The sequence below is a fragment of the Eurytemora carolleeae genome, unplaced genomic scaffold, assembly GCF_000591075.1.
Source record: "Eurytemora carolleeae unplaced genomic scaffold, Eaff_2.0 scaffold1023, whole genome shotgun sequence".
Taxonomy (NCBI): Eukaryota; Metazoa; Arthropoda; class Copepoda; order Calanoida; family Temoridae; genus Eurytemora; species Eurytemora carolleeae.
This window is the reverse complement of record NW_019402170.1, coordinates 86,997-99,214: the sequence shown is the minus strand read 5'-3', so window position 1 is coordinate 99,214 and position 12,218 is coordinate 86,997. Positions and strand designations below refer to the sequence as shown.

Here is a 12,218-nt window from a genome sequence, read left to right as displayed (position 1 = left end):
ACGGATTTGAGAGCTCCTTCCTTGATATCGTTGGAGCATGACAAGAATTCTACTACCTGTTCACAACACCTATATATATATAATTATTAAGAAATTTTTATTCCACTTTCTTCATCCCGAGCTTTAACAGTGATATATTGATTAAAATCACATAGTATAATCACTGCAAACTAGACTGAAAGAGACGGTCAAATTTATGTGATATTACATAGGTCTTTGTGACCTCGTAGCTCGTTGTGTGAGATAAATTAATTAATTAATTGATTATAGTTTATTAATTTTTAAATTGATTAAACGATTAATTCATATTGAATTACTAGCTGATTTATAATGTTTATAGTTATCCGGTTTCATAATTGAAATTATAAAAAGTGTTGTTCTCATAGATAACTAAATAAACATAGATAGCTTATGTACGCAAAATCATCAAGAATTGTCAAAGTGATTAAATACTAAAGTGGACCAAACTCATAGTTGGATGACGACATTTTATGTCCCAAGTATTTAGAAATATGTATATATATATATATATATATATATATATAAATTGGTCTGTATACGGAGTGCACAGTACAACAGAAACTGGACTCCCTTTGTTTACAAACACAGACTTAGAATTTGTATTTAACTTAAATATAAATTAACGTAAATTAAGATTTCAGAAGTGAATTTTAACCATTTTACTGCACAACAAACAATTTCAGACAGCATAATAATGCCTGAATGCATAATCTGTAAAACTATAGGAATTTACAAATTGTGATACCGAAAAATGAAGATCTTCGAAATATATCTCTTGGTCTTCACTTTTGTATTTTGACAGATGTAAGAGTGGTTAAGAACTAAGACATTCAGGTTGTCCCACGAAAAATGACATTTAATAAATCGTTATTTTTTGTCAAACAAATTGTTTGCCTCATTATCTTTTATTTCGAAATCAATTTTATTTCTAACTCCCATATAATATTTTTTTTGATCTTTGGTATCAAACAACTTAACAAAGACATTCTAAACTATTCACTAACTGTCATGTTTCGTGGGACACCCTTTAGGAAAAGATATTAAGAGAGGCGTATTCAGGTTTTTGCACAGGAAAGGCTTATATTTCTTTTTCTTTTTTAAGGGTGGGGGGCACAATTAGAAGTGCCAGGCAAAATCAATGTATTGATTAAGTGACTGTATAGTATTTACATATAAACTACATACAAACATATAAAATTTTTAAATTTTTAATTATGAAAATTTCGATGTTCTAACTGAAGACGAAATTTACACGGGTCTTTAGTCTATTTTTTCTAGTCTTTACTTTCCAAAAGAAATCTTTTCGTGCAATTATTTCCAAACCAAATAAAACCTTATGGCCCAACCTGTCGTCGTTGGCAATTAGTCTGTTCCTCTTCAGTATTTATTCACTTTGAAGAATTTTACAGTCCGCGAAATCATACTTCTAGGGGTCAAAGTGTACTTCAATGATAAGCGGGGTTGGTTTGGTGTTTTAATGGATTTCATAATAGAGTGTAAAATAACTACGGGAATGGAACTATTTGAACAACAATATTTCACTGAGAAATATATCATATTAACGTCTGACGAGAACTGAAGAAGGACATGAGAAGGACCAAGAATGTAAGGCAAGGAAAGTCAATTGCGGTTGTGTATACTCTGTGTACATATTGAAACTAGTTCTCTCTCGGCGGAATTTGTAAACAATAATAGATGCATCAGTGTTCGTTTAGTATCCGAGGAGTTAAAAGCATTAAATTTTGATAATTTTGATAATTCACACAATAATTTCCTATGACCAGAATATTTCATTGATTTTTTATGTGAATGATGGATCCCATGTCAGGCTTCGACATCCGTCTTGTGTTTACATTAGCGCCCAGAGACAGTACACTGCAGTACTAAAGATGTGTACACTTCTGAAATGACTTTCCTTGCCTTACATCCTTGAGAAGGACTACACTAACTTAAATTTCTCTCTACAGAACTCATGTACACCACAAGTACTCAATGACATAAGAACAGTCAATGTTCACAACCGACCTAGTTAATCTATATAATAGGAATATCTTTAAAACATCTCTGTACATTTATATCTTTCAAGATGAAAAATGTCGTCTTATGCGCAATCTATCTTTATCTATGGTTGTTCTTCTCAGTAAGTAGCTCTTCAATGAGAGGATTTAAGTTTGAAAACATGATAAATTTCATACGATTTTGTTAATAATGAATACGATTTTGTTAATAATGAATACGATTTTGTTAATAATGAATACGATTTTGTTAATAATGAATACGATTTTGAAATGTTTGTTCAAAACTCTGTACGTTCACTTCACTTCTCCAGTCCTCCAATATTGGATTTACTATTTGCTATATTTAATCTTATTTTAGTATATTATATACACCTGGTTTACCTCAAATAAATTTTATTTTGAAACACAAACTAGCATGTTGACACTAGTTCACCAGTTCCTGGTTTACGTTTATCTTTTCTAGAAAAATGTCTGGAAAAATGTCTGAAAAAATGTCTGGAAAAATGTTGACATTGATTCGAAAATGTCTGTATCATAATCGTGGTAGAACTTTAAAATTAACATTAATGTCTTTGATGTTAACAACATTCATTATCAGGCAGATAAATCATAAAACTACAGGTTAGTGCAAAAATTAAAAAAAAACATTTTGACTTTTTTGTCAACATTTATGTTGTGTCTGAAGTCTAACTCTAACAAAAATTAAAAAAAGCCCATGAAATTTTTCTGATAATAAACATACGGATCTAAAATATAATTTTTTAAAGCCTTTGAAAAATGGATGAATAAGTATGTGTCACATATTTGTCTAAATTAGAATGAATATATTCTATATTTATCAAAGATGCTATTTGCATTTGTACAATTCTCTTTGTCCCTAATCATCTGCAGACTGCACTTAGAGGTTTAAAATGTTCCAAAGGACTTGAGTCTTTGACACAAACTCTGATTTTCTAATCTCTATATATCTTTTCAACTAAATTTTGTTGACCTTAGATAATTCATACTGGAAATCAAATATTTTAAGGTTTACATTATCAGGAAGCGAAGATATATAGATTAGAAAATTTTAATTTGTGGCAACGACTCAATTCCTTTCTGAAAAAAGTCTTATTTGCTTTGCACCTTAAATACTTAGTTTGTCTTATCTTTGGGGGAGGGTAGGGGAGAGAGGGGGGGGGGGCATAGTTTCAGACCTTCTGAGTTTCTAAGGTTTTACATTATGTGTTCTTGTTTCTGTTTATATGAGGTTTAATGTTGTAGGTTCAGATACAGCTAACAACTACGGGATTGATTGCAATATTGTGGAAAAGTATATTAAAGTAAATATCTACAACTTCATCTACCTGAAAACGACTTGAAAACTGCTTGAAAACTACTTGAAAACTACTTGATAAATACTTATAATAAATACTTGAAAACTACTGGAAAACTACCTGAAAACTACTTGAAAACTACTTAAAAACTACCTGAAAACTACTTGAAAACTACTTTAAATTTACTTGAAAACCACTTAAAAACTGCTTAAAAACTACAGAGGGACCCATAAATCAGCGGAATAGAAAGACGACTGTTAAACTGAAAGGGACAGTAGTTTAAAGAGACCAACAATTTAAGAAGTCTCACTTATTTCCCTATGGCACCCTTAAGTTTCTATCTAACTAAGAATAATGTCACTCTAAAAATAAAAAGTCAGTTGAAAAAACATTTCCAGGTTCTTTCATCATTATAATTATAAATCAATAGTGATCCAATGAACATCAAACATTTTAATTGTGCAGTGTACAAAAACCCATTCCACTTTATGAGTGAAGCTAGAGGTAAAACTATATCTGCTTTATGATACCATCAAACACACATAAGGGTGTTTGAATGCATTCGTCTTCTTCCAAAACTGTATCGGTCCCTCTGTATTAAAAAAAGCTTTTTAGATTAAAAAAAGGTAGAAATAGCTAATATCTCGTTCAGCTGTGGTTTATTGTAAAGAAAAGCTTTAAATATTTGTAATAAAATCTTTTTTAGGAAGAGATTGATGATTTGCCCTCTTCTATTGGAAACCCTAAGGTATAAATTGAAATATTGTAAAGAAACTAAAAATATTTTTAAAAAATATTTTTAGATTGATATAATTCTGTTTTATAAAGAAGGCGATACAGGAACTTCTGATTTAGTAATTAGGCATAGGTATGTAGATAGATATGTGTTTAATGTGTATCTTGATATAGATATTGATATTTGTATTGATATTGATATTAATATTAATATTTCTATAAATATTGATTTTGACATTAAAATCGATATTTATACTGATATTGATATTGATATCTATATTTGTATTGATATTGATATTAGTGTTGATATTGATATTGATATTAATATTGATATTGATATTGATATAGATATTGATATTGATNATCCGTTCCAAATATTCCGATATAATTAAATATAAATATCAGTTCCAAATATTCAGATATAATCAAATATAAATATCAGGTTCAAATATTCCGATATAAACAAATATAAATATCAGTTTCAAATATTCCGATATAAACAAATATAAATATCAGTTCCAAATATTCCGATATAAACAAATGACAGAAAGACTATTCTTAAATCAGGATTTTTACAGATTTTGAAAACAATGATCAGGAAGGATTGTTATAAATATACTTTTTAAAGATATTTTTCCTCAGTTTAGATTTGTTTCCAGGCTTATTTTTAAAAACTAAAAAAATGTTTTTATTTGTTAATCTACAATTCAAATCCTTCAAGGCTCTAGATGTTTATGAGATGGTGTACAAAAATAAAGTCAAGGTATAAATAAAAAATGATAAAAAATAAAACATAAAGAAAAAATCTATATATTTTGTTTTAGAATGGATTCTTTATAGAAGCTGGTGCTGCAGATTGTAAAGGATCTGTTACTCTCCCTTTCGAGGATAAACTAAACTGGACAGGTGTAGACATTTTGTCTTTTTTTAATCATATCAGGTTAGGAGTAGGGTTTCCACCATAGATTATTTATTTATCTATGGTTTCCACGTAAAAGTCAATTCTCTTGCGCAACAGTTGCGTGGTTGTGCACGAAATGACTTTTTTGCACGAAATTCCGCATCATTTTCTTATCAATACGAAACCAGTTTTGCACGAAATGCGCATTCATTCGAATGAATACGAAATTTAAGTCAAATAGCTCAAAATAACAAAATAGCAGGAAATAACGAATACCATGAAAACCAAGATTTTCTTCAGAATTTGCGTGAAATTGCTTTTGCCCATCAATGCGCAAAAACATTGAAATTTCGAATTTTTACTCGAAACGTAAGCAAATCTTTGCGCAATTTTTGCACGATTTTCGTTAAAAAAAATTCGACTGGAAACCCTAGTTAGGAGGGGGTTAGGGGGACAACCCCCCAGATATTAGCAAAAAAAAGAGTAAAACCGAGGAAGGATTAATAGAATCAGAAAATTTTCGTAATTCTTCGTTTTTTTTTAAATAAAGTATCTTTCACATTTTTGATCTTTGCATGGAGATTCACTTTAAATTATGCGTACAATCCCTTTAACTTTGCTGAATTTTAAGGTCTTCTGGTGGAGGCAGTTCCAACATTTTTTAGAGGTTGCTTAAAGGTAGAATTAAAAAAAAAGCTTTTGAATGAAAAAAAAAATATTGTTATGCTTAAGGTTTTAAGGTTACTAAGATGTGCAATTATTCAAGCTATATTACCCACAGTGTTTGAAAGTTTTGAAAATATTGTCTGGCAACTCTTACCAAATAGTTTCATAAAAATTATCGGGCAACTCTGATCAATAATTTTTAGAAAAATCGTAGGGTAACATATTAAAAATTTGTAAGAAAAAATTATTTGGCATCTATGATTAATAATTTTTTAGAAAAATCGTTGGGCAACTCTGATCAATCAGTTTTAGAAAATCGTCTGAAAACTCTAATCAAATATTTTCAGAATTATCGTCGATAATTTTTTTTGGAAAAATTAGCGGGCAACTCTGATCAAATATTTTTAGAAAAATCGTCGTGCAACTCTGATCAATAATTTTTTAGAAAGATCGTCGTGCAACTCTGATCAATACCTGCTTGGGGATGAAGGATAAGCCTCACTTTATTGGTTTTGATATGTACAGGGAAATAGATTTTATTTAATCGAAGATTATTTTCCACATTGAAAAATTGTTAAGCAAAAGAAACCCTATAAAATGCATCATTTAGTTGACACAAAAATTGATTATAATAAAATCTATTTTGAGAATAGCTCGGGAGTTATAAGAGAAGTACAAGGCAAATCTATTGGGTAAATATATAAACAATTTCATAATCTGATAGTTGCTTATGAAAACATTTAGTTCTGTTTCGAGGATTTTTAATAATGAAGACGAAATTTTCATATTTTCCAGGAATGTTCGAAAATCCAGCGCCAGTGAAATATTATTTTTTAAAAATCAAAAATATTATGAAATATTAACTATATACTAATTCGACGAAAAAATAATCGATGACTATTGCAGGTTGTAATATCTAAATGATTTGTTTGAAATTAAATTGATTTTTTTACGATCCGAGTTGAATGTTGCATCTTTCCGAATTTGTATGGACGTTATGTTCTTCGATATGAGTCGTGTCGTGTTTAACAATTTTCTTCATATAGACGCAACAGATAGAAGTAAGATTAGCAGCGATCAAAAGCGTTTATTTTTCTTTGTAAGCCTTTCCCCCTTCCATTTTTCGCGAACACTTCCTGTTACGTGCATTTATTTTGTTCATATTTTGATATATGGAAGTGTCTGTACTCTGTACCTACATTTATAAAAAGAAAGGGACACGTGATTTTTAACGATATCATTTAAACAGCTGTGTCTATTCATTAGTTTTCTCACTTGAAAGTGAATGCCGAGAACTCCTCGAGTGTACACTAGAAATATAATAATTAAAATTATTAAAAATTTCGATGAAACCGTTTATTTTCTGTGATCCATGAAGAAAAGAAAAGAATATTTTCTGGGCATAAATAATCAATTAAATGGAAGCTAAGTTGAAGGGTACTATTTTGTATGGGACAATGGAGGGTCACTTAATAGAATCCATTTCCAGTTCCTTTAATAAATAAAGTTCATATGATACTAATAAGAAAAGTGTTTACAAAAATGTGTGCTTGATCTTGGTCAAATTTTTAATCTGCAGATTAATTTAACCTTCATTTTGATATCCGCAGTTACAATTGTACCTTGAAGGGATAACTGATATAAAGAGATTAAGCATTGATCTTTAAACTAAAAGTGCCCACAGAAGATAAAGAGATCAAGCGATCTCGATTATGAGTCTCCAACACAATAGTTTCAAGCTCAGGTTAAAGAGGGGGGAGAGGGGTAGGTAGAAGGGGGGGTTGAAGGAGTTGATGAGGTGGGGTGGGCGAAAAAATTGGAAAAAACTGTTAATTTTTACATATCATCAGGGCAATGCCTGGTTTTGCTGGAAAAAATCCAACCCATTTAGTCGAGGTAAATATTTAATGAGATTCTTTACTTATTTAAATTAATACATTTGTAATCCTTGATAAGTTAAAAAAAAAAGTTGATTTAAAAAAGAAGGGATATAAGAAGGGATATAAGTTTTGAAAAGGAATAAAGGACAAATTATCATGTCTGGCGAAGGATTTTTCTAATTTGTCAAATGAATATATTTACCAAAAAAATTGGAAAAAAATGTCGTCATTGTTTGTTATTTTTAGTTAAGTAACATCGCTAATCACGATATCATTAACTAATTTTGCTGATAATTTTGAACTCACCTCCAAAAAAGATGTTCAAAAATACAATTTACATGAAATAATTCATCTAAAAAAATTACATTTTGTATTTAAGATTAAATAGATAGTACTTCAAAGAGAAATTTAATATGAATACATTGTCAAATAATTTTTGTCTTCATTTGTAGGTTCAATGTTTCCCGCTATACACATTGTTAGCAGGGATGGGAAATCCAACAGTTCATCTCTTTGTACTGGATATTGAGGGATTCGAACTAGGTGTACTTAGACACATACCTTGGGATAAAGTGGATATCCAGGTATCCGAATATTAGAAACATACCTTGGGATAAAATGGGTATCCAGGTATCCCAATATTTAATTTACTTTGGGATAAAGTGGATATCCAGGTATCCAAATATTAGAAACATACCTTGGGATAAAGTGGATATCAAGGTATCCAAATATTAGAAACAAACCTTGGGATAAAGTAGCTATCCAGGTATCCAAATATTAGAAACATACCTTGGGATTAAGTGGATATCCAGGTATCCAAATATTAGAAACATACCTTGGGATAACGTGGATATCCAGGTATCCAAATATTAGAAATATACCTTGGGATAAAAGAGGATATCCAGGTATTCAAGTATTGGAATACCTTGAGATAATGTGGATACACAGGTATCTAAATATCAGAAACGTACCTTGGGATAAAGTGGATATCCAGGTATCCAAATATTAAAATACTTTGGGATAAAGTGGATATCCAGGTATCCAAATATTAGAATACCTTGAGATAAAGTGGATTCACAGGTATCCAAATATTAGAATACCTTGGGATAAAGTAGATATCCAGGTATCCAAATATTAGAAACATACCTTGGGATAAAGTGGATATCCAGGTATCCAAATATTAGAAATATACCTTGGGATAAAGTGGATACACAGGTATCCAAATATTAGAAACATACCTTGGGATAAAGTGGATATCCAGGTATCCAAATATTAGAAATATACTTTGGGATAAAGTGGATATCCAGGTATCCAAATATTAGAAACATACCTTGGGATAAAGTGGATATCCAGGTATCCAAATATTAGAAATATACTTTGGGATAAAGTGGATATCCAGGTATCCAAATATTAGAAACATACCTTGGGATAAAGTGGATATCCAGGTATCTAAATATTAGAAATATACCTGGGGATAAAGTGGATACACAGGTATCCAAATATTAGAAACATACCTTGGGATAAAGTGGATATCCAGGTATCCAAGTATTAGAAATATACCTTGGGATAAAGTGGATATCCAGGTATCCAAATATTAAAATACTTGGGGATAAAGTGGATATCCAGGTATCCAAATATTAGAAATATACCTTGGGATAAAGTGGGTATCCAGGTATCCAAATATTAGAAATATACCTTGGGATAAAGTGGATATCCAGGTATCCAAATATTAGAAACATACCTTGGGATAAAGTGGATATCCAGGTATCCAAAAATTAGAAACATACCTTGGGATAAAGTGGATACACAGGTATCCAAAAATCAGAATTCCTTGGAATAAAGTGGATATCCAGGTATCCAAATATTAGAATACCTTGGGATAAAGTGGATATCCAGGTATCCAAATATTAGAATACCTTGGAATAGAGTGGATACACAGGTATCCAAAAATCAGAATACCTTCGGATAAAATGGATATCCAGGTATCCATATATTAAAATATCTTTGAATAAAGTGGATATTTAAATTGTAATGAGGGGGACTGTGTCACTGTAAGCGTAATTTCAAGTGACCCTAAATACAAAAATGATAATGTCCGATTTACATCAGTACCTTTGAAACCGTTATCAAATCAAAAATGTGGAAGATATAAATGTCCTTTTTCTGATTCTTATAATTTATCCATTGTTTTCTTATACGCCAGAAATGCGCAAATAACTTTTTCGGCGAGAGCTCAAAAAAAATTAGGAATTTAAACAAAAAAAAACATGGATATTTAATGCATTCTTGATCAGGCAAAACTTTCATGGGTACCGTTGTGAATCGGGTATTATCATCTTTGCACAGAGGGTCAATTGAAATTATGCTTACAGTCCCTTTAAAACTGCTAAATATTTAGGTATTCAGTATAGAGACAGATTTAGCTGGACATTTTATGGACGGTATGTTTCTTTCAAAATAAGAATAAATAAAAAGTTTTTTCTAAATAATTTCTTATTCCAGGGGTTCTATACAGGGTAAAATAAACAGCTTTCAATATTTTTGAATTACTTTAGTATAACAATAATTTAAAAATGTTTACTATATCTAGGTTCAAGAGAAGAAATTATACAGATAATGGAAGGAGCAGGATATGTTAGGTTAAATACATATAATATTTTTCTTTTGATTATTATTTTTATTATTATATTTATTATTATTATTGCTTTTACTATTTATCTCCAAATCCTTTTTTATTATTATCATTATTATTGTTTTCAATATAAAAACCCNTATAGGAAGAATTAGGAAATATAGGAAGAATTAGGAAATATAGGAAGAATTAGGAAATATAGGAAGAATTAGGAAATACAGGAAGAATTAGGAAATATATGAAGAATTTGGAAATATAGAAAGATTTAGGAAATATAGGAAGAATTAGGGAATATAGGAAGAATTAGGAAATATAGGAAAAATTGGAAATCCCCAAACTAAATCAAATCTAAGGAAGGCTCGGCTAATGTGGAAATAAAGGTTTGCACAAATATGGAGATTGGAGATCATGTAAACAATTTGATATTTTAACAAAAACTTAATTCCTTTATAAAAAATGTAAACATAAAATGAACATTTCAAAAAGTTAAGAATAGAAGATATGTAATTTTTAATTGAGTTTATTTTTAGGAAAGATATTGTTAAGAAATATAACGTGGTGCAGTTGTAAACAAGAACATGACCATAACAGACTCATCCCATGCAGAGAAATTAACTATATAAATCTCGTATTTGAAATAAAGATTTTGAAAATGTTTTTTTTATTATTTGTAATTATGCTCAATGATTTTTACTTTTTATTTTTGCCAAAAAAAGACATTTGTGAATCTTAAGTCAATTCATGCTACGATTTTTCCAAAAATATAACAGCTTACAGAGTTGATAGAATATTCTGTTGAGACGTCTTTTAATAAATAATACCTATTTTAACATGTTTTAAATTAATTTTGAATTATCTATCTATTAGGTTATCCTAGTCCTTACAGAAATATCATTCGCCAAACCGAGCCATTTTTTTATTTTAAAAAAAACCTAATTTGAATATCTCTTAAATTCCAAAATAAGTCATTTTATTCATTACAATAACTTTTATCCCTTTTTTCTAATTTCTATTATTTCAAGGCAAAATATGTATTATTGTTTTTCAAGAAAAGTATTTACTATAGGTTTCTCAAATTTAGTTTTAGAAAAAATATTGTATATTTTCTCTTAGTTCACACAACTAATTAAGTAAAAAATGTCAAAAAAATTGTAAATTAATATTTTTATCTCTTTATTTCTTCACAATTGAAAATATTTGAAATGTTTATAAACATTCAGAATATTTTGTATATTTTATTTGGTTTGCTAGCTTCTAAGATTCAACCATCTGGGAATTAAGTAATTTATCTGACTTCTATTTTGATTTCATATTCTGGACATTCCATAACAAATACCATTAAAATTGATATTTGAATTAGTAAAAAGTAAGATGATTTCAACAACCAAAAATAATTCTTTTGCATTAGTTCAAAGATTAGTTAATTCTGTGTGATTTTTATATTTACACGCATTGTAAATGTATTTTTTGGACCTGAAGAATGAGTCTTCATGAGTTTATTGTCTGGATTTTATATATTTAGGGATTAGCATGTTTTAAGAGTATGTGAATTATTATGTAAATTGTCTGGGTTCATGAAATGAATATAGCCTGGGTTTATGATACAGTTATTCAACAAGAATAGCTTCAAAATATATAAAACCTAGTATCTTCAAATATTTATAAATCGTTAATTTCTAGATAACTTTGCAGTATAGCACCCCTCTTTCACTCCATTTAACTTAAACATTTCTATTTTTATCTATATGCAATAAATGCCTTACTCCAATATTTCTCTTTATGTGTGCATATCTCCACACACAAGTTATCAAACACTATCCCATCAACCGAACCCTGGCAGGTCTAAGTATGTATTTATCGACACGCAAAGCAATCAAACACTATCCTCTCCAACGAACACTGTAGGAATAAGTGGGTATCTATCCACACACAATGCTATCAAACTCTATACTCTCTACATAGCAATGGTAGTTCTGATAAGTGATTATATATCCAAGAACAAAGCTATCAAACTCTATCCTCTCTACCAAACAATGGTAGGTCTAAGTA

The 12,218-nt window shown here is 29.6% G+C and overlaps 2 protein-coding genes across 3 annotated transcripts; both read left to right on the top strand.

The window, feature by feature from the left end:
• The first annotated feature begins 2,493 nt into the window (after positions 1 to 2,493).
• On the top strand, positions 2,494 to 4,482 carry LOC111718074 (uncharacterized). Its single transcript, XM_023493566.1, has 5 exons — positions 2,494 to 2,660; positions 3,303 to 3,361; positions 4,062 to 4,103; positions 4,159 to 4,276; positions 4,439 to 4,482. The coding sequence occupies exons 1-5, from the start codon at positions 2,507 to 2,509 to the stop codon at positions 4,480 to 4,482; spliced, it is 417 nt and encodes a 138-aa protein (XP_023349334.1). The 5' UTR covers positions 2,494 to 2,506.
• A 206-nt stretch (positions 4,483 to 4,688) lies between these two features.
• LOC111718076 (protein Star) lies at positions 4,689 to 10,827 on the top strand. 2 transcript variants are annotated; one of them, XM_023493568.1, is made up of 11 exons: positions 4,689 to 4,853; positions 4,915 to 4,996; positions 5,623 to 5,669; positions 6,103 to 6,182; positions 6,311 to 6,349; positions 7,508 to 7,553; positions 7,990 to 8,094; positions 8,956 to 8,982; positions 9,936 to 9,978; positions 10,128 to 10,176; positions 10,700 to 10,827. In XM_023493568.1, exons 1-11 carry the CDS (start codon positions 4,773 to 4,775, stop codon positions 10,737 to 10,739), a joined length of 639 nt encoding a protein of 212 aa, XP_023349336.1. In that variant the 5' UTR covers positions 4,689 to 4,772; the 3' UTR covers positions 10,740 to 10,827. The 2 variants fall into 2 exon arrangements, with proteins under 2 accessions (XP_023349336.1, XP_023349337.1); XM_023493569.1 differs by lacking the exon at positions 8,956 to 8,982 and having other exon boundaries at positions 4,692 to 4,853; positions 7,990 to 8,121.
• Positions 10,828 to 12,218: the final 1,391 nt, after the last annotated feature.